Below are 19,497 nucleotides of genomic sequence, written 5' to 3' on the forward strand. Positions count from 1 at the left end.
CTTTATGACCCATTAAGGTCCATTATGACTTAATTATGCCTAATATGACCCATTAAGGTTCATTAAGACCCATAAAATACATTATGAATCAGTAATCCTAATATGACTCATTGATAGGTGTCAATTTATTAACTCTATTACATCTATTTTCTCACTCTTTTATGTTATTTTATTTGCCCAACATGGCCATTTGAGTATCTTTTATATTAGTTTTATAGGATTTAATGTTTTTGTGAAGTATTAGGAAAATAGTACGAACTGGATCTAAATTTTGCTTTGAAATTAACTTTTGCAGATCTGGAAAATACTAATGCTTCCTCAATGAATCATTGGCTGCTGATTTCAAAGCGGTAGTAATACTATAGGACTTAATAGTGGGCTTATGAAGATCTTTTAAGTCGATTCTAGGCCGAATTCTTTTGCAGCTGGGTTTTACCATTTTGGGCCTATCTAAAACTTATATAATACAGTGCTTATGCCATCTTGTACTTTTGTCACTTAGAACCTAAGGTGAATTTTCAGTATAAATATGTATGCTTTCTTTGTTTAAAAACACATATAACCGTTTGGTTATCACTCTAATTTCTCTCTAGATTTTATTTCCTAAGTACTTTGTGATCTAAGTTCGGTTTGCAAGTTATTAATCAAGTATTGTTCATTTGAAGAATCGTTTTCTACTTCATCTTAATTTCTTTCCAAGTTCACTTCAATTTTTTGCTAATCGTTTGGAGCTAATCTATCCTCGTTGCAATACATAAGATTTATAATATTTTATGACTCGAGATTAATTTGTAGTTAAGAAAAACCGTTTTCTAAGTGCTTACCACTAGTTGACATTGAGTGTCAAGTATCGGTTGGCTTGAATCACCCCCGACCTCAACCCCGGGCATGTTTTTTAGGTGTGCCGCCTTAAAGTAGAATTTCCTTCCGCCCTAAGGAGAGTTTGGTACATTTTTCATTGTCTTCCTATTCTCATTCGTGAGGATCACCAAGTTATATGAATTCCAAATTTCGGACTTTCGTCTGTGCTCAACGAGAACTTGGGCAACTTGTTCGTTTGATGTATCATGTTGTTCACCAGCCATTTTGTAAGACAGAGAGAAAGAAATGAGAATTGTGAAGTGGAAGCGAGAAACGAGTACGCACCAAAGTCACAAAATATAGCGAGAAACCCAGAATTGTGAACGTTTTTTTTTTTGTGTTTTTTGCGTTTAGTAAGTTGGTATGTAAATCCATAGTCCATGACACTTAAATATAGGGTTTAGAAGGCCAAAAGACCAAAAAAGGGTCAAATATATGAAAAAACGGTCATAAACGGCTATATTAAAAAAAAGGCGGCTATATTTTCAAAAACCGGGTCGGACCCATAACCGGTCGCGGTTCAACGGTCCCTCAAATTGCTCCAAACTGCAACCAGTCCCAGTTGGCGGTCCTATAACCGGTCCTTACGGGTTCTGATCCTCCGGTTTGGCCATCACTAGTAGTGGTACACGGTGGTTCAAATGGTGATAGTCAATGGTGGTTCAGATCGGCGGTGGCACAGACCGATGGTGCTTCAGATCGATAGTGGTCGGCAGTGGTTCAAATCGGCGGTGCTTCAGATAGATGGTGGTCGGCAGTGGTTCAGATTGACGGTGGCCGGTAGTGGTTCAGATCGGTGGTAGTAAACAGTAGTGTAGATTAGTGGTGGTCGGTGGTGGTTTAGATGATGATGGTCGCCAGTGATTCAAATCAACGGTGGTCGAAGGTGGTCAACGACGGTCATATTGGGTTTTATGAGATTAAGGTATATCGGGTTAAGGGCATATTTGATATTATGAAAATAGAGAACTTCGTTCCATCAAAACACCATATAATTGCTAAGAAATCTTAAATTCCTTTATACGTGGAATTTATAAGATTTTAAATATTCATTTCATAAAGAAGAATGAACCAAACGAGGAAATAGAAATTAATGAATGAAATTCAACAATCTTGGCGTAAATGGTTTTAAATATGCCCACCCATGAATTACGCTTTAAAAGGGAATAGATTTGGTGCATCTCGATGCACCTTATCAACGTTAACATTCAATTAGGATTGATCCCATGGTGAAGATCTCTTCTTACGCTTCTCATCGTAACTTCCCTCTTGGCGTAAATGGTTGTCCATCCTTACCGCATCAATCCCACTGTCATCATAGGGGAGGTAAAACAGGGCATGCATCCTACTGACGGAGGAGCGGTGTGGTGCCCAGGCTCGAACTCAACTCGGTATCTTACTCATATGGATTAGACCCACACTTTTACCAGCATGGATCTCACTCATACGAATTCGTCAAAAAATATCGTAATTCGACACCACTTGTAGACATATATTCGGATAGGTGCAACAATGAAGCATATTCTTGACATTTGATCATACTGTAAGCATAGAAACTCATGTATTCCCTTTTGTTATAAATGGGGGTAAAGTTGCCACTAAAAGACACTTGGTGAAGCCAAAAAGACAACAAAACTAATAACTATTCAAATAATACAAATAAAGACATCACCAAATCATCTTCAGAAATGCTTCACTACTTGCTACCAACACCTTAATCCATTCTCCCTTTCAAAATTCTTTCAGTCACTTCACTTGGTGTTCTGCACCAAAACCATACCACATCCTCTTGGATTATAGTTATAGAAATCCTACATACACATACACATACCTGGTAACCATTCATCCCAGACGGTATAAACATGTGCATACAAGTAATTGAAGTTGTTTCATGGTTTCTATACACGTGTACATACCGGCAAATTGCTTACAAGTTACTTATATACACATGTTCATACTGTCCAGATGAACAGTCATCAGGGTCTTCCTCAGTTTTCATTTTTTTCAGTTTTCCCGTGAACCTGACCCTATATATATATATATATATATATATATATATATATATATATATAGAGAGAGAGAGAGAGAGGGGGGGGGGAGAGAGAGGAAAGATCATGCGAGAAGTTAAACATTTTGCAAGAAAATGAGAAATTTCAATATCATATACGGTACCATTTTAGGAAAATGCAAGAACACTTGAAACAGGCAATCCTCAGATGTGATACTTAATGGGGACGGAAGAGTGTGTGTGTGTGTGTGTGTGTGTGGGTACCTAAGCACCATGTATGGAATTGCAATCAGATTATAAATATTCATCCAAGAAACTTACACAATGTAGACATGGCCTCCCCAACCACTCAAACAATCACGATCAACCGATGATAAAAGCGCTTGGGAGATGGTCTCAAACAGCTCCTCATGTTCCTGCATGCATACATGGTAACACTAGAGATTACTCACTTGTTCCAAAATGAATGTCCACCATAAAAAACAAAAAGTTCAAGAAATATGTAATTATTACACTTTATGTTTAACCGAATGATAATTTGGCCCTTAATGAAAGAGGCAAACTCTCTCTCCATATAATAGGACCACGGTTGCACCGCTATAGCGGCACAATTAACAGCATAAACTAACAGCCTCTAGTCTCTACCCCATGAAATGGAGGAAGGTCTGCATGCATGATGCATCCACCCCCCGGGGTGGCAGGGCGGGACCCTACTTCTGCAGGATTTACTGGGTTTGGTTTATTAAACGTGAACGCTTATATGAAATAAAAAGAAAACTCAAATTTAAATTTTAAATTTTGAAACTATAGATGACTAGAAGCAACCACCCAGTCACCCAGACAAAGTATGAAAAGTTGTTGGATGCGAACGAATGATAGATTAGACAGCAATGTTAATACATGGGCCATGGAAAGCTTTCAAATGTTTATGGATTCTACTTTTTTGATTGATTTGAGTCATTTGACCATCCAAAATTCAAGGTTCACATGGATTCTGGTAAGGGAAATGGTCCAGAATCGATAGAAAGGCTGTAAATAACAAATTAATGGAGATATGGCTGATGGCAACTCTCATCATAGGGGAGAAGAAAGAATATGACTATCAACATCAATTTTGGGTGACATAGTTTAGCGCTAGGGTCACAAAGCACTCAGATTTTGTATCAACTCAAACATAGGATCAGTTTTTTTCAAACATATTTTTTTTAAATAACAGATTTTGTATATTTGGAATTATTGTATCAACTCAAACATAGTATCAGTTTTTTTCTTCCCTGAATCTGGTTTAAGTTACAGGGTCACACTATTAAGATGCATTATTGAATTTTCCCAAAACTAAATAGATATGTCGTTAATCACACAAGACCTAATGCAAAAGTTATTAACAACATCAAGATAAATGAGTAACTAGACAATTGGAATATAGAAACGTACCATATCAGGCTTGAACATTGACTCACAAGCACCATAAAGAGACTCCGAGGCAGTACCAGCAACAACAAAATCTTTAGCAAGCTCTCTACAATTGATTTCAAAACGGAAAGAAACCGAATTAATGCAGCTTCCTATGCTTCTTGATTTTATCAAAAACACATTACCAGATTTCAGACATTTACTTGAGCCATAATCAACTCCAATAAGCAGTTTGGACATGGTTGATCATGGAGTAATTTCCACAATTGTGATCAATCTGAAGGAGCGTGTTAATGAAGAATTATTTGTACAGATCCTTCAACCCAGAATCTGGAAGATAGATTGGTGTGTATCCAATTTATATATATATATTTTTTTTAATTTGAAGAGCCTGCATGTTATTTAAGTATGCTATCAACAAAGCATATAAAAAGGACCTACTTTGCTCCAATTGAGTCCATTGTGCAAATGAATGGCTTGTCGTCATCTCCCAAGCCAGCAATCACAGGTTGGCAGAAATAAGGACCAAACCTACAAATAATATTAGTAAATTCTATTAAATCTAACATTTATATAATTTGTGAAGCTAAAGGTTGTCAAATGATGGGCAAAAGAAATGGGACTATAGAAACGAAAAAAATAAGAACTCAATATGGGAGAGAAAACAAATTCTAACATACAAAAAGCACAATCTTTCAAGAAGTATACAATTATACTAGTGCCATAGATGATCTCCAAAGAAATTTTGTGGGAAGTAAGAGAGAAAAAATATTTGTTAAGCAGATAGCAATAAGCAACCTTCCAAACCATTAGCTATTCTAAAGAGATATGATGGGAAACTGTTACTCATGTATATGTAATTTCTTACCGCTTTACAAGAGATAGGGAGCTAATTAATCAGCCATTTGGCTGTACATATGCTCGTCCTTAACATGGATCTTGAATTGCAATGTAGTTACAGAATATTCAAAAAAATTATTAAAGCTCACACATAGCACAACAAAGATATGCATGTACAATACTACACAATTAGTATTTTCCATATTTCACTTGAGACTATGATAAAAACAAACCAAACAAACACTGTGAATCTTTGGAAGAACAAAGCCCTACACAATCAGAAATTACCAATTTGCTACCTACAATTTGTGTATCAATGTCATCCCTATTTTTAAGTAGCAATCGTCTTCGGTGTTAGGGAACTATGCCTAAAAGAAATGTTGCTTGACGCAATTAACATGTATTACTCTATAACCACATCATTGTTGGTTTTATGAAAATATTTTTCTTTAATTCCTATTTCTGCAGTCAAGGAAAACTTGCCTACTGGACTCGATAAAGAAAAGTCATTTTCACTAGTAAATGGTTAGCAACTGTTGGCCAATCAAAATAGTAAAAACTTTCAGCTTCAAAGTCTAAGCATGACCCTTGATCTCAATTTATTCTTAGTATTAGGAGTAACATTTGAAGCAGATAAATCTTCCCTTCTCCACAAAAGATGAGTAATCTTATTTTCAAGGTACATTATTATTCAAGTTCAAAATTGACAAGCAATGTGATTACAAACTCCGCCACTCCTCTATTTTTAGTGTTCGATGTGAAGTTAAACATACTTCCTTGATCATAAAGTTTATCATTTGTTCGTTTACAGAAAAAGCAGTTTTTGTTAACCTTTTATAAGTAGATACTTTTTTAACACAATTTGAATAAAAAGATTAAAAAATAACTTCAATTAGCTTGAATGGGAGGCTCCTAAATATTTTTTTTTCCAAGATTGTTGCAATTTTCATGGACAGGCTAGTTATTAATTCTTATGAAAACTCAACAAAATTGGTTTCAATTTGGAACAAGTGGATAGAAATCCAAAACATAGGGTTGCAATTCTAAACAAGATACATAAATAAGCTTTTCTAACCTTTTCTCATACAAAATAGCAGAGACAAGACTAGCAAAAGTTTCAGGCTTCATAACTCTTTCCTCCCGAAGTTGATACAGTTTGTGGCGAGACATAAGTCGCTGATAACTGCAAAAACAGAAAATAAAAATAAAAGAACATGCCAATTACACACCAAAATGAGACAAATATAGATATGATTAAGATACTGTAAGGAATGATGTAGCCAAGGGTTAGAGTTGTAATAAAGTCAACTATTGGGGGTATGTTTGTAAAAGGATGGTTCACCCGCTGTCAGATTGTTAGTAGCATGAATGCATGATGGTCGTTAGGGGGTGAGACAGGCATCAGTGTATATTGCAGCTAGATGTAAGGAGACATGGGAATTGGGACCAAAAAATCTTCCTTCTAGCATCTCTCTCTCTATTATTTCTCTCACTATTCTAGTCTCTCTAATTATTTCTTTCTTTAGTACTTATATTTTCTAAGAAATAGGTTACGGCCAGGTATGTTACAACTGGCATCCCAAGGAAGATGATGAACAATAATACACAGAAGACTTGTATGCTCGAGATGCAGTTGGCAAAGATGCAAGTCTCCCTGAAGAATCTTCAGAATGGAATTGCTGATTGAGTGAGTAAATCCTGGGTATTGTTGCATAAGAGTTTTGATAAAAGAAAATTTGCACAGACATCAAAAAACATGGAGGCTTTGTTATCATTGCAAATCATTAAAAGGATGAATAACAACCTATGCACCAAATGTTTGAAAGCTACCTATGAAGAACCAACCCGATTTACAACAATGGCATCAAATAACCAAAGGATATTACCAAGCAAAATGATCCCATTCTAAGCCGCAAGACCCATCAAAACCTTTCTATGAAAGATAGAAGTCAAGGTTGATCGAGTTTTAAAAAAATGGACACTCTAATGACAGCAAGAGAGTCCAACAAAGATGCAGGTCAACCCCTCTGTGGATAGCTTCAATGAAGGAACTACAAAGTATCGGGTACTAACACCAAAGGAGTATGTGGTGGAAGCTGAAATGGACAGAGTGGTTGAAGACTTAAACGACTTCATGACAGGCAATTTCTCTCCCAAAAAATTTCTTTCTAGAAATTCTCTGTCTCTTTAATGGCAAAAGTGGGAGAATGGTTGGTCGATGGCCATTGGAAACTGCCATCACCACTGCTGCCACCGTTGTACTATGTTGCCGCCACTGTTACCACCACCAACAGTCGTATATCAATTCCAATTTGATTTTTTCCCACTTTGAGGACAAGGTGGTTCTTTGGGGGGTGAGGTAATGTTAGGCACCAATTCCAAGCCCCAAACCCATTAGGGCCGTTAAAAAATAGGGGAAAGAGGGGAGAATAGGGTAGGCAGATATTAGTGATACTTTCACATTTGGGAGAGAACCAGGCTCTCAAAATCCAGGATATGTCTCTGTAATTGTCACTTTCAATCGCAATTCAATACAAATCCTTTGGTTCTTATCACATTGATGGTCATGCAGTTGCCATCATCTATCAAAATTATGGTGGAATATACGTTTAAGAACACCAAATTTAAAAAGATCGTCTCTTGCTTGGGAACTTCGAGGTGAAAAATGGAGTGAAGTGATACTCAAACATAGCCTAGCTGACCTTTTGCCCCTGCAATTTGTTTACTAGATATTGGGGTGATCTCAGTTGAAGGCTGTCAGTGACTCAGTGTGTATAAGAAAGAAAACACGCTGAAGTGGCCTTTACTTGCTGGTTCTTTATCATTATTAACTGCTACAAACTTCAAAGGACAAAGGACTCATATTAATAAAAAGCATAGTGTTGTAGCAGCCTGGACTGGCATAGGGCAGAATATTGTGTTGCAATCGCATTAGGGGATGGGTATTTTTTCTTTGTTACAGCTATGCAAAATCTGAATATTGTGCAGCACATACATGTAGAGATAACAAGATCATAATACCTCGATTTCAGAAGTGGTTTGGACATAACATAAGCTTGTTACAATAAGGTATCACGTGATACTCTAAATCAATGAGTGACATTAATACTTACAGTGTTTGAGCATCACTGCCGAGACCAGAGAGACCCAGAAATAACTTGTCATGCATCTTGAAAATTCTTTGGAAATCAGTAGCTATGGTCTGAAGCTGGACCCCAAGGCGGCGATCACTAGCGATAGCAAAGCAGTTTTTACCAACCATAGCCACCAGGGCACTTCCATTGTACTCAAAAATCTATAATAATAAAGCATATTAATCTGTAAGTTACCCAAAACAATTAAAGTTTGACACCTAAATAGACCTTTGAAGCTTTATATTTCCTAAAATTTAATCATTTATCTTCTATTATAGTTGCAAATAAGTTTATTAGATTAATTACGTTCCAAAAGATTTATAAATCTTATCTTTCAACCTTTTTCTTGGTGTTGGATAAACTGGAATCAGATAAAAAATAGAATACTTAGAATTTGTGGTGCACTTAAAATTCAAAAACTTCAATGCTTTATTCGATAACAACTCGCCACTATATACCCTTTTACAAGAGTTAACCATTACACAACAAGACCTATTCTATAGTTATATTGTCATCAGAAAGAACAAGTCTTGTGCAATACACAACACTCGGTAAGCATACGACCACTTCTTAACCTAGGATTCATATTTTGTTCTAACAAATATTGCAGTGTCATCTTGCAAACACTTCAGACTTCAGTACGTATATCAAGCACCATATGAGTCGATTAAATTTTTTAATCTATCAACCTTGCATGTTCTTTGCACTGCAATCATTATACTTGCAAAATTGAAAGATTTCGACCATACTGACAGAAACAACTTTAACCTATTAAAACTTGACACCATTAAATCCCTCCATACTAACAGAAACAATGAACGATCAATTCAGGTTGCTATTTGCCAGCTTCCATATGAGTCTATTAGAATTTTGATCTATCAACCTTACTACAAAGAAATACAAAACGATCGCTTACCGACATCGAAGACGAATGAAGATTGCACGAGAGAGGGGAGATGATTTGGGGTTCTGATTTGGGAGTTGCAGAGGGCTTTGTTAATTCGATGACTTGGAAGACATGTTATTTATTTTTATACAAGTGGTCCTTCAATTCAAGAACAATGTAAAAAAGGCCCTTTGAGTTTGAGTAATTACTTATTTTTCACATAAATATAGCCATTTAACATGATAAGTACGATAAAGGTCAAATCACATATGATCAGGAGCATAGACAATAGGGGGCAGGATGGTGCCATGCCCCCTCAACTTTACACCAAACCGATATCATCTATATAAAAATAATCTTATTGGTCCGTCAAACTCTTCAACTTATTGATTTATTCCGGTGTGGCACCGGTAATAAGCATTTTTTAGTATTTGGATAAACAGCTTATACCGGTGTCAAACCGGTAATAAAGTGTTTTTGAAGAAGTTAAACCCTTCTGACTTATGATAAGTTGATAAGTGCTTTTGTAGAAAAGCATAAGTTGTTTCAAATAAGCAATCTCAAACACCCTCTAAGTTTCTTAACATCTTTTTAACATTTTGCCTAAATCCCGAGGCACTAAAACAAATCGGCTTTATGAAATGGCTAAATGTCTTAATAGACTACTTTATATTACTTAAGTATACATGACCAAATACTTATGTGTTATATTTAAAGATGTTGCAATAAGTTTATATGACATTTTTTATGACACTTTTGAAATAAAGTATCTTATTAGCTATTTTTTTATAGAACACTACTTGATTTTGTTAGAGTGTGGTGAGTTAGTAAATTTGTATTTGGTTTTTTAGGCAAATGATAGAAGTCTAAAAAATCTAATTATTTAAACCATGGTTAAGTAATTTAGTTGAATAATTTAATATTTAACTGAAATTATGTAAAATTTAATCATAAATAATGTAAATTTGTAATTTGTTTGGATTTTAATAGCAATTATCTACGGATAAACATTTAACAAAAAAAAAAAAACACATATCTATATGTAGGATATTGTCAACTTCGAAACTGTGGATTTTCTTATACTGTCTTTAACTCCCTTTATACTGATTTTCTAGCTCTGTCCCGGCATATGATTTACGACATGTCTAGAAAAGAATAGCGGAGAACTGTTTGATTCCTTCATGCATGCTCCACTTGGCTCTGGCTCGGGACGTGAGACAACTCTCTTTAAAAAACTTGACAAAATAGACATGTAACTTCAGGAGAAGGGGCATAAGCGAATCACATAGATAAAGCCCTATATGCCACTGCAAGGATAGATAGGGCGGGAGAAAGGAATGAAAATCTCCCGCTCGGTCTATGATGATTATGTCAACTAACCATTGCACGGGAAAGTTTCATCTGATTCTTTCTGGATGTGTTGTAAATCACATGTGATTTGGCCGTTATTGCATTTCTCATAAATTAACAGCCTTCTCACTTAGTCCTTATATATATACATATGTGGAGGTTCAAATGAGAACGGTAACTAAACAAAAGAACAAAAAAGGGTAAAATCACGTGCCAAAACTACGTGTGATTTTACAATGATGATCGATGCAAAGGTCCGTGGGCGACGTGGCCTGCAATTTTAGTGATTTTACACGTGCGGTCAAAGTTGTGTGAGTCACATGTGATTTTACACGTGATTTTGTATAAAATCACATGCGATTCAACCTTTTTTATTATCTTATTTGCTTATTGTTCTCGTATGAACCCGACTATCTAATAGGCGAATGATCGTGTGGTAACTCACATATGCAAATCAATTTTTAAAAATACATATGGTTTAGGTTTCTTCAGTTTCTATATATAAATGTTATGTTATTCATTTGTAGCGTTTGCATCATTTCATAAATTTTTGGAAAAATCCAATCTGATCACTTCGGCATGCAAATCAATCTCCGAAAATCATAGAGGACCATATCTCATTGAACTGTTTGTCTGTTCACTAAGGGGCTGTTTGTTTTTAATAAAAAAGCTCTTAATGTCCTCTTAAGTCTGAATCAGTCAGACATAAGAGGATTCAGTGTGTTTGTTTTTTTTTCAATTAAGAGCTTAAAAGCTCTTATTAGGTCTGAAAATTTAAGTGGTTGTGAAACCTCTTATTACCTCTTATTTCAAATTGTCGCTTACCTACTCTGATCTCTTTGAGCTCGATTTCTCTAGATCAACTCTTCTGTCTCGATCTCTCATCTCTCAACTTTGTCAACTGTCGATCCATATCAACTCTCGATCTCTCATCTTCAAACTTCAGATTTCAGACGCAAAAAACAAACAGTCTAACTGATTCAGATTTCAGACTTCAGCACCACCTCTTAAAAATCAGAAGTGAATTCAGACTTCAGACTTCAGCACCTCTTAAAAAACAAACGTCACCTGAATTTATAGCTTATGCAAAATCACATTGCATGATGCATTGAATCATGTAAAGACGCTCTTAAAGTTGAAAAATTACATTATATGAAACATCATATAATGTACAACCTTGTAGATGCAAGTATTAACTAATCATTGGTTCAATAAACACATAATATTTTAATACAGTTTTCACTTTCCAGATGGACTGACACTTAATTATGACCACCCCAGTTGTATCATACTATATTTTCATATTTCCATATAGAGTGGAACTTAATTTAAGCATACAAGGGTGGTGCCTGATTGGTTTGAGCTTAGCTCCAAATGTCAAAAATACCAGGAGATCACAATTTCAAATCCAAGAAGGAATAAAAATCCCCTTGTGGCCACAGACCTTATCGAAAAATTGAACAAACCACAAGGACCAATACTGTAACTCAACATTGAACGATACTATTGGTGTTGTCAACTCATACTTAAAAGTTACCGAAAATCTTATACGTAATTGAATCTTTCCGATTGAAATGACAAAATACAATATTTAAGTTTAATAGAAACAGAGTTTACGTAGAAAAAAGCTCTATGCATAAATTCTGACCATCTACAGAAATGAGTTTGAGAAGTGAACAAAAAGCGAAATTGTATGATGGGTTGGTTATTTTCGTCAATTTTGATACTCCTAATAAAATACTTTATAGGACTTAGGTTTGTAGGACCATTGCGTCATATCTAAAAGTGTTACAATATGTTTATAGAACGTTTTTAGTCGTTTTAACAAGTTTCGTTGAACGTTTTTAAATAAAGTGACGTATTAACTATTTTATACGACAATATTTAAAAAAAAGTCTTAATGCACACAAGTGTCTTATAAAAAGAAGGGTTTAATGGACATTTCTCAAAAATGTCCTACAAAAGTAGCGAATATGATTTTTTTTATTTTAAAAACGCTCTAAAAAGTTTGTTACAACTACTAAAAGCATCATATAAACCTATTGTAACGTTCTTAGATTAAGACGTTTTATAGTTCGGTCTATAAACTGATGTTCTATAAAGTATTGGCATTTGATCGTGTTCAAATCGAACACCATATATACCTTTTGCAATGAGTTCATGTTCATCGATTTTTGATCTTCATTAGATGAATAACTAACTGTCTTCGTTTATCGTCAAATAATAAATGATAGAAACACGTATGACAACAATAAACCACGAGTTGCATTTATATGAACTCTTCAAAGTTGGAAATTTATCTGATATTGCCACCGGCAAAACCTCCGAGATTTAGCCAAACAGAGCTTGATTATTTTCTCGACGTTGAGGTGGAAGCATTTACGCATTCGCTCATCTTGTATAACAAGAACCTAACTCCGTCCATAATTCAAACAATTACTTGCCATAAGTCGTTCTCATCTTCGCTACAACGCTTATGGACATCTCGAATCCTCTCTTGCGAGTTGCATATGCCACTACATGCCCAATCGAGCGTTGCAACACACGTATGCCCTATCAAATTCTTCCACTCACATACTGTCGAAAAATAAAAGAAAAAAAGTAAAGATTTTAGTGTTTTCTGAAGAAAAAAAATCCATGCCCTAAAATTTTACATCAAAAACAGTGTTTAACACCAGAAACAGAAACAGGTCATTTAAAGGTTATTGATCAAAAAAAAGATCATACTTCTACTTTTATAGGACCAAACCAAAAGTATCATATCTAAAACTGTTACAATAGGTTTATAAGATGCTTTTAGACATTTTAACAAGTTTTTTAGGACGCTTTTAAAATATAGTGTCATATTAACTATTTTATACAACATTATTTGAAAAATTGTCTTGTAAACCCAAATGTCCTATAAAAAATAGTTTATAGAACAATTATCAAAAAAGTTTCCTGTAAAATAGCTAATATGACACTTTATTTAAGAAAACGTCTTAAAAAACTTGTTAAAACGCCTGAAAACGTCCTATAAACCTATTGTAACGCTTTTAGATATGACGTTTTATAGTTAGGTCTTATAAACATAAGTTCTATAAAGTATTTTATTAAGACGTTTAGACAATCTAAGCGGCATGAACGAATTTGTATCCCAAGTTCAAAATCTCACCCGGAGTGCCACAACATAAGCTCCTGTCGTTAACGTGTTCAACGTCTAAACCGATCATCCAAGTTCCTAACGAAACGTCTTCATTCGCGTACTTGTGCAAAATATCCCTGATGCATCAAAAAACCATACTCATCCCTGAAACATTATTTTAAAATCTATGTACAATCTTGGAACATTGAGGAGCCAACTTACTGGTTTTTTGATATATATGTAGCCAATTCTTTCGAGATCGCGTATATTTGTCCCCCCGCATGGCGGAAATAGTTGTTTCCCACGTCACCGAATTTCCAAAACTCCGGTTCTCGATATTTTACTCCCCTGATTTTGAACACAACCGGTTTTTAGAAAGGAAATAAAGAGAATGGGTCGTGCCCGTGCACCCTATATTATTTGGACGTTCTTGATAAAACTTTACTTTTCGGTAAGCACGCGACCAGACTTCATGCAGCCGATATACACACGGGGCTTGTTAACATGAGTTAGTAGCGTTCTCGTCAATGCTCCTGAAAAAGATTAGTAGTTATAGAGGCCGCATAATTCACAAAAAATCAAGCGTGAAAAACTTGTCCCGACTCGACTAGTTGCCCGTGTTGACCATATACCTAGTAAGATTTTATATATGAGCAAACCCCGAAAACCCGATTAGAAAACATCTTTAACCGTGACTCATAACGGCTTGAGTTTTCAACTCGGTGACCCATCGGCCGTTTACATAAAAATTCTAAATTTCTATTTTAGTTTGTATTAAAATAAGTGTCCACTTTTAAAAGTAACAGTTTATGTTTCGATTTAGGGCAAATTGCATGAAAAAGTAACGTACTTTAATTTGATTCCTATTTTGGGTTACGTACTTTCAAAACTTCCATTTTGGTACCTAAGATGTAAAACTTTAAACATTTAAAGTACCCACGTAATCGGTTGAAGCATTAACCGGTTATCATGTTGATTTGGCAATGTGGTATTCAACTCAGTATTATTTGCTGACATGAACTTTTTTAATCTAAAATTAGTCTTCGACCCATTACCCGGGTGTTATAAATGTTTAAAACTTTACATTTTAGGTACCAAATGCAAATTTTGAAAGTATGTTACATAAAATACGAATCAAGTTAAAATACGTTATTTTTTCATGCAATTTGCCATTCAATTTAACCCTTTATTATGAGATGAATAAATTCATTACTCCCTCTATTATTATGAATGATAAAATCGTCATTTAGTTAATTAAAAACTTTAATGGTTACACATTCTAAAACTGTGTGTTTTTTCCATTGTGTACATTTATATTTAAGACGGACAAATTAATCACGTTCAAGCGGAAATAAGCTCCTAGCATGAACTAATTATTATCAACAAAATGTTGCGAAAACATACCTATATTTACATGAACATCATCGTCGACTTTGACATAGAAATCCGCATCCCACGTTTCAACCGCAGTCGCAAAGTATATTTTTGTCTTAGCCGATAAAGCCAAGTATGCTTCGATATGATCCTGGTCAGAGTACAAACGAAGCTCAACTCAACGGACGTATAACGGAATTATATTCTTCGTTAGATACAACTTTGACATTTTGAAAGATCATAGAAGACATTACCAGCCTCATAAAATCTCCATAACGTTTTTCCTCTTCTTCAATCGAATTATCAAGAATACCGCCTCGTCTTGCACTACAAAAAGATATTAAACACGTATTAAAACGTTAATTACCAAAAAAAACCGAAACAATTTAAAAGTGTACGACTAACCCTGAGGTGTAGCTCAACCGTCCTTAGTGGTTACTGTGGTTACGGGTTCGAGTCTCCGAGGGCCACTTAGACATGCTCAAGGCGACGGATTTTTCGAGCCTTGGCTTGAACTTTTCCAAAAGCTTGTTTTTTAGTAAGCAAAAAGAAGCCAGACCTTTTCTAGCCTGGTACGGTTGGGCTTTGGGGTTGAAAGAGGGCCCAATTAGGGTTTTCCAAGTCGGGTTTTATCTGAGCCTTGAAAAAAGGTTGGCCTAATTTGGCTTAAAGGTTGGGCCTGGAACTGGGATTGGGACTGGGACTGGGACTGGGCTTGGGCTTGGGCTCGGGCTTCTTCGGACTTCTTCGGACAGGGCTTTGGGCTTGGAAATTTGTGTACATCTAGGAGCCCGTCTCCAGGACACCATGTGAGAGGACATCTTTTTGACTCACTCAGTGGCTGAGATTAGTGAGGGCCCAGGATCGAACCTAAACCTGCTTTATATTTGTGAAAAATCGCCCCACATCTTTTTCGGACAGAGCTACACGCCGAAGGCAGTTCCCATAGGATTAGTCGAGGTGCAAGGTGCTTGCAAGCGGGACAAGACACCCACGGTTACCCAAAGGTAAAAAGTTACCATCATACCATAACTTCAACCAAGTTGATTGCTACGCACCTGTGGCCTATGATGAAGCGTATAACGATTCCTATTTCTTTCTCGAGTCTTGTTCTTTTTCCCCCTAATCGTAAAGTGTTTACGAAGTCCGATCATCAAGAATCTTGAAATATGATCAAACGAAAGTGAAAATACACGAGAGGAATTGCGTATTTATACCTTGAGGCATCCATGTAGCCCGAACGGATTCTCTTCTTTTTCGACTACTAAAAGCTGTATTGATTCCTATTACCATAAAGTACTTCCTTTTGGTACTTACGTTTCTGGTTTCTGACAAAGAATCATCGAGCGCAGACTGGTTTTTCGTCGTTAACGAGTCTACTTTTGTTTCAAGATTCAAGATCTTCTTGTCCAAATTTCTATATCATGAAAAACCTCGAAATTTTTGTTGATTTAACGTTAAAAACCAATAAGAAAAATGTCGAATTGACTTAAAGATCGAACACCAAAAGAACTCACTTGATAGAATGATAAATCTCATAAACTTCCCCCGTAGTATTGGATCGAATGCTGGCAATGTCCTGAAAAAGATTAAAGGGAAAAATTAGGGGGCGTTTGGCAGTTGTTGAATGGTTTGGTGCAGAATGATTAAATGATCAAAATGATTAAGAGACTCTTATGATATAGTGTACAATGAAATATAATTGTTTGGTAATTGTTTAGAATGAAATTAGAGCGCAGAATGGTTAAGAAGACACAAGATACAAAATCATTCACAGAGTTTTTGAACCATTAAGAGACGGATTTTTTTTGTCTAACAAGATTCACCTCTTAACGATTCAGATGTTACTTCTTAATGGAACTATTAAGAGGTAAACAAAATAAAAAGTGTAAAATCTAAATTTGAAAGTGTAAAAACAGAAAAATTAACAAAATTAAATTTTTTAAAAATATGAAAAAAATTGAAAAAAGTCACGTCGTGGCACGAGCCAGGCCTTACACAAACGCTACAGATCTTATAGTAATGGCGGGAACAGGTATTACGTTGCATAACGTACGTCTTTCTGAACACCGATTGTTTGGTATGTAAAGTTAAATCGGATCATTCAAAAGTCAATAATTCTACGTCTTATTGATGTTTTTTTACCCTTTTTTAGAATCATACGCATTGGATTATCAGATTTAGCTTATCATCACTTCTTCTAATTTCGATAATACAATCAAATACGTAATGTTGGAAATATACAAGTTTCATAGAAAATGCTCACGTAGTTAGGTTTGTAGCCTTGCTCGACCAAATTCCCGTCCCAATTCTTCCGTGCGAACCTTCCTTCCGACACTATCTTCATCCTACGAAAAAACTCAAGTACGAAACTCATAGCAAACCACAAATGTGTATACCCGAAAGGCCTAATTCCGTTTCAAATCTACTATTTTATGAACGAAACCAAATCAAACGAATGTACTGAATCCCATCCAAACGTAGGGTCAGGTATAAGATGTTCGCAAACCTTATCTATTGTCATTATACGGCAAGATTTCTATGTTGATGACCAAAACCCTAGAGTCACTTATCACTACAGCAAAATCGGGTTTACAGGACACTCTCAAATTCTAAGCGTTTTAATAGACCTCTTTATAGGACTTAGTTTATAGAACCAAAAAAATAAAGTGTCATATCTAAAGACATTATAATAAGTTTATATGACGTTTTTGACGTCGTAATAAGCTTTTTTTATGACATTTTTAATATAAAGCGTCCCATTAGCAACTTTATATGAACTATTTGAAAAACTGTCATATAAAAACAAGTGTCCAATAAAAAAATTGAGTTTATAGGACACTTTCTCAAAACTGTCGTATAAAGTTGCTAATGCGACACTTTGTATTAAAAATGTTCTAAAAAACTTGTTAAGACGCCCAAAAGCGTCATATAAACTTATTACAACACGACACTTTATATTGTGGTCTTATAAATTAAGTCTTATAGACCGCTTTATAGATTAGGAACGTCCTATAAACCCAATTTTGTTGTAGTGTATGTCTTGTTGTCTTTATCTGTCTCTTAACGTGTGTGCATTAGTTTTCAGTAAATAGGGTTTTGAGAATCTTGAATTTTTCACTAGTTTATAAAGTAGTAATTCTTCTAATAATGTTGGTTCAAACTCTAGAAAAATGGTTAGGGTTTGATGATCTGAGTAGAAATTACTAAAAGGGTCTGTACTGTAGCAGTCTGTGTAGTCTTAGTCACTACAGACATTGATACCAAACAAGTATCAGTCACTTCATATTCTCAAATGAATTTCATACAGATCATTTACAAATTCAAGATGAACACAGTGTCTGTTCCAATTCAGCCATGTTGTACAAGAAACTGAAGACCAACCAATGATCCTAATAAATGCATGAAACACAGTGTAGATGAATCCATTATTTCTTGTTTAATTAAGCAATGAACTTTATACCCATTTCTCCTAGATGCATAAAACACAGTAACCAATATAAAGAAGCAATTTCTCCAGAATTGCTTAATCAATCAGCCAAAGTCTAGAAAGCAGATTACCTGTTGGTAAACAACATCCCAGCACAGAAGCTGACAATCCAAAGGAACACTATCCATGTTTTGTTTGGAAGATTTCTTGAGGGTTTTTCTCCTACACAAAGTTTATGCTTTGATGACATGATTTTGTACTTCCTTTTCTTCTGTAACTGATCTTACAAACACAAACTGATGAGGGTCAAAGATGGTCAAACTTCTCTCTCCTCCAATATGCATAAATTAAGAGAGAGAGAGAGAGGGGTTGTGTTTGCAGGATGAAGACAACTGGTCTCTTTATTCTCCAAGATGATCATGAAATTAATGGGATTATTATTCAGTAACTTATATTCTTTCTTAATTAAATGCCCATTTATAGTAAGAGTTACGTAAAAGACTACATTTATGGGTAGCACGGAGTCATCGTATTTGAACCTTTATGGCTACAAGGGGATTTTTATACCTCATTGAATTCGAACCTCGGACCTCGAGACACTTTTGATCTTTTGGAGCTCAAACTCAAACCAATTGGACACTACTACCCTTGTGGTTGTTGTGATAATTAAGGCGTGGCAATTAGCTTTTCAATCTTGAAAGCTCGTGAGAACCGAGAAGCTACATATCTTAACATATTGTTTCAGAAGAGTACTATTTCGTTCGTCTAATGCTAAGATTTAAGTTCTTGTTTCACAGTGTGAAACTTATAGACGATGTGTGCATCATTTGTTTCATAATATTTGGTTCTTGTCATGTTAACCGCTTTTTGTAAGACGGTGAAACACGGTGAAGGTTCAGATATACACTATAAAAGTTCGGTGTGTGCTTCCCGTGAAGGTTTGGGTCATGTGATAGTTCAAAGTTTTGTTGTAAAGGTTCAGTGTTTTACTGTGAATGTTTGACAAGATACAGAGCTTATGATGCATCTCACGCACCGCCTTTCAGAGGGCGTTCATCGAGGGACAAAGCTTTTGGT

At 35.4% G+C, this 19,497-nt stretch overlaps 2 protein-coding genes across 2 annotated transcripts; both read right to left on the minus strand.

Moving 5' to 3' along the window:
• Positions 1–2,362: 2,362 nt before the first annotated feature.
• On the minus strand, positions 2,363–9,241 carry LOC112520486 (proteasome subunit beta type-3-A-like). The gene is made up of 7 exons (XM_025128915.1): positions 9,173–9,241; positions 8,236–8,417; positions 6,198–6,305; positions 4,724–4,813; positions 4,304–4,388; positions 3,191–3,285; positions 2,363–2,624 (listed from the first exon to the last, which is right to left on the minus strand). Exons 1-7 carry the CDS (start codon positions 9,176–9,178, stop codon positions 2,576–2,578), a joined length of 615 nt encoding a protein of 204 aa, XP_024984683.1. The 5' UTR covers positions 9,179–9,241; the 3' UTR covers positions 2,363–2,575.
• A 3,511-nt stretch (positions 9,242–12,752) lies between these two features.
• LOC112519110 (probable beta-1,3-galactosyltransferase 3) lies at positions 12,753–18,608 on the minus strand. Its single transcript, XM_025127093.1, has 12 exons — positions 18,552–18,608; positions 18,454–18,462; positions 17,315–17,338; positions 16,508–16,569; positions 16,208–16,407; positions 16,049–16,112; positions 15,245–15,317; positions 15,021–15,141; positions 14,062–14,149; positions 13,839–13,964; positions 13,647–13,753; positions 12,753–13,069 (listed from the first exon to the last, which is right to left on the minus strand). The coding sequence occupies exons 1-12, from the start codon at positions 18,606–18,608 to the stop codon at positions 12,921–12,923; spliced, it is 1,080 nt and encodes a 359-aa protein (XP_024982861.1). The 3' UTR covers positions 12,753–12,920.
• Between the last annotated feature and the right edge of the window lie 889 nt (positions 18,609–19,497).

Source organism: Cynara cardunculus, assembly GCF_001531365.2.
Source record: "Cynara cardunculus var. scolymus isolate 2C chromosome LG 10, CcrdV1, whole genome shotgun sequence".
Classification (NCBI taxonomy): domain Eukaryota; kingdom Viridiplantae; phylum Streptophyta; class Magnoliopsida; order Asterales; family Asteraceae; genus Cynara; species Cynara cardunculus.

Coding starts and splice junctions, on each gene's coding strand:
- LOC112520486 (XM_025128915.1), bottom strand. Junction 6,306..8,235: donor GGCAGTGATGCTCAAACACT/GTAAGTATTAAT, acceptor CTGTTTTTGCAG/TTATCAGCGACTTATGTCTC. Junction 4,389..4,723: donor ATGGACTCAATTGGAGCAAA/GTAGGTCCTTTT, acceptor AATCAATTGTAG/AGAGCTTGCTAAAGATTTTG.
- LOC112519110 (XM_025127093.1), bottom strand. CDS start 18,608: ATGGATAGTGTTCCTTTGGATTGTCAGCTTCTGTGCTGGGATGTTGTT. Junction 16,113..16,207: donor GGCTACATGGATGCCTCAAG/GTATAAATACGC, acceptor CTTTACGATTAG/GGGGAAAAAGAACAAGACTC. Junction 14,150..15,020: donor TGATGTTCATGTAAATATAG/GTATGTTTTCGC, acceptor AATCTTTTTCAG/GAGCATTGACGAGAACGCTA.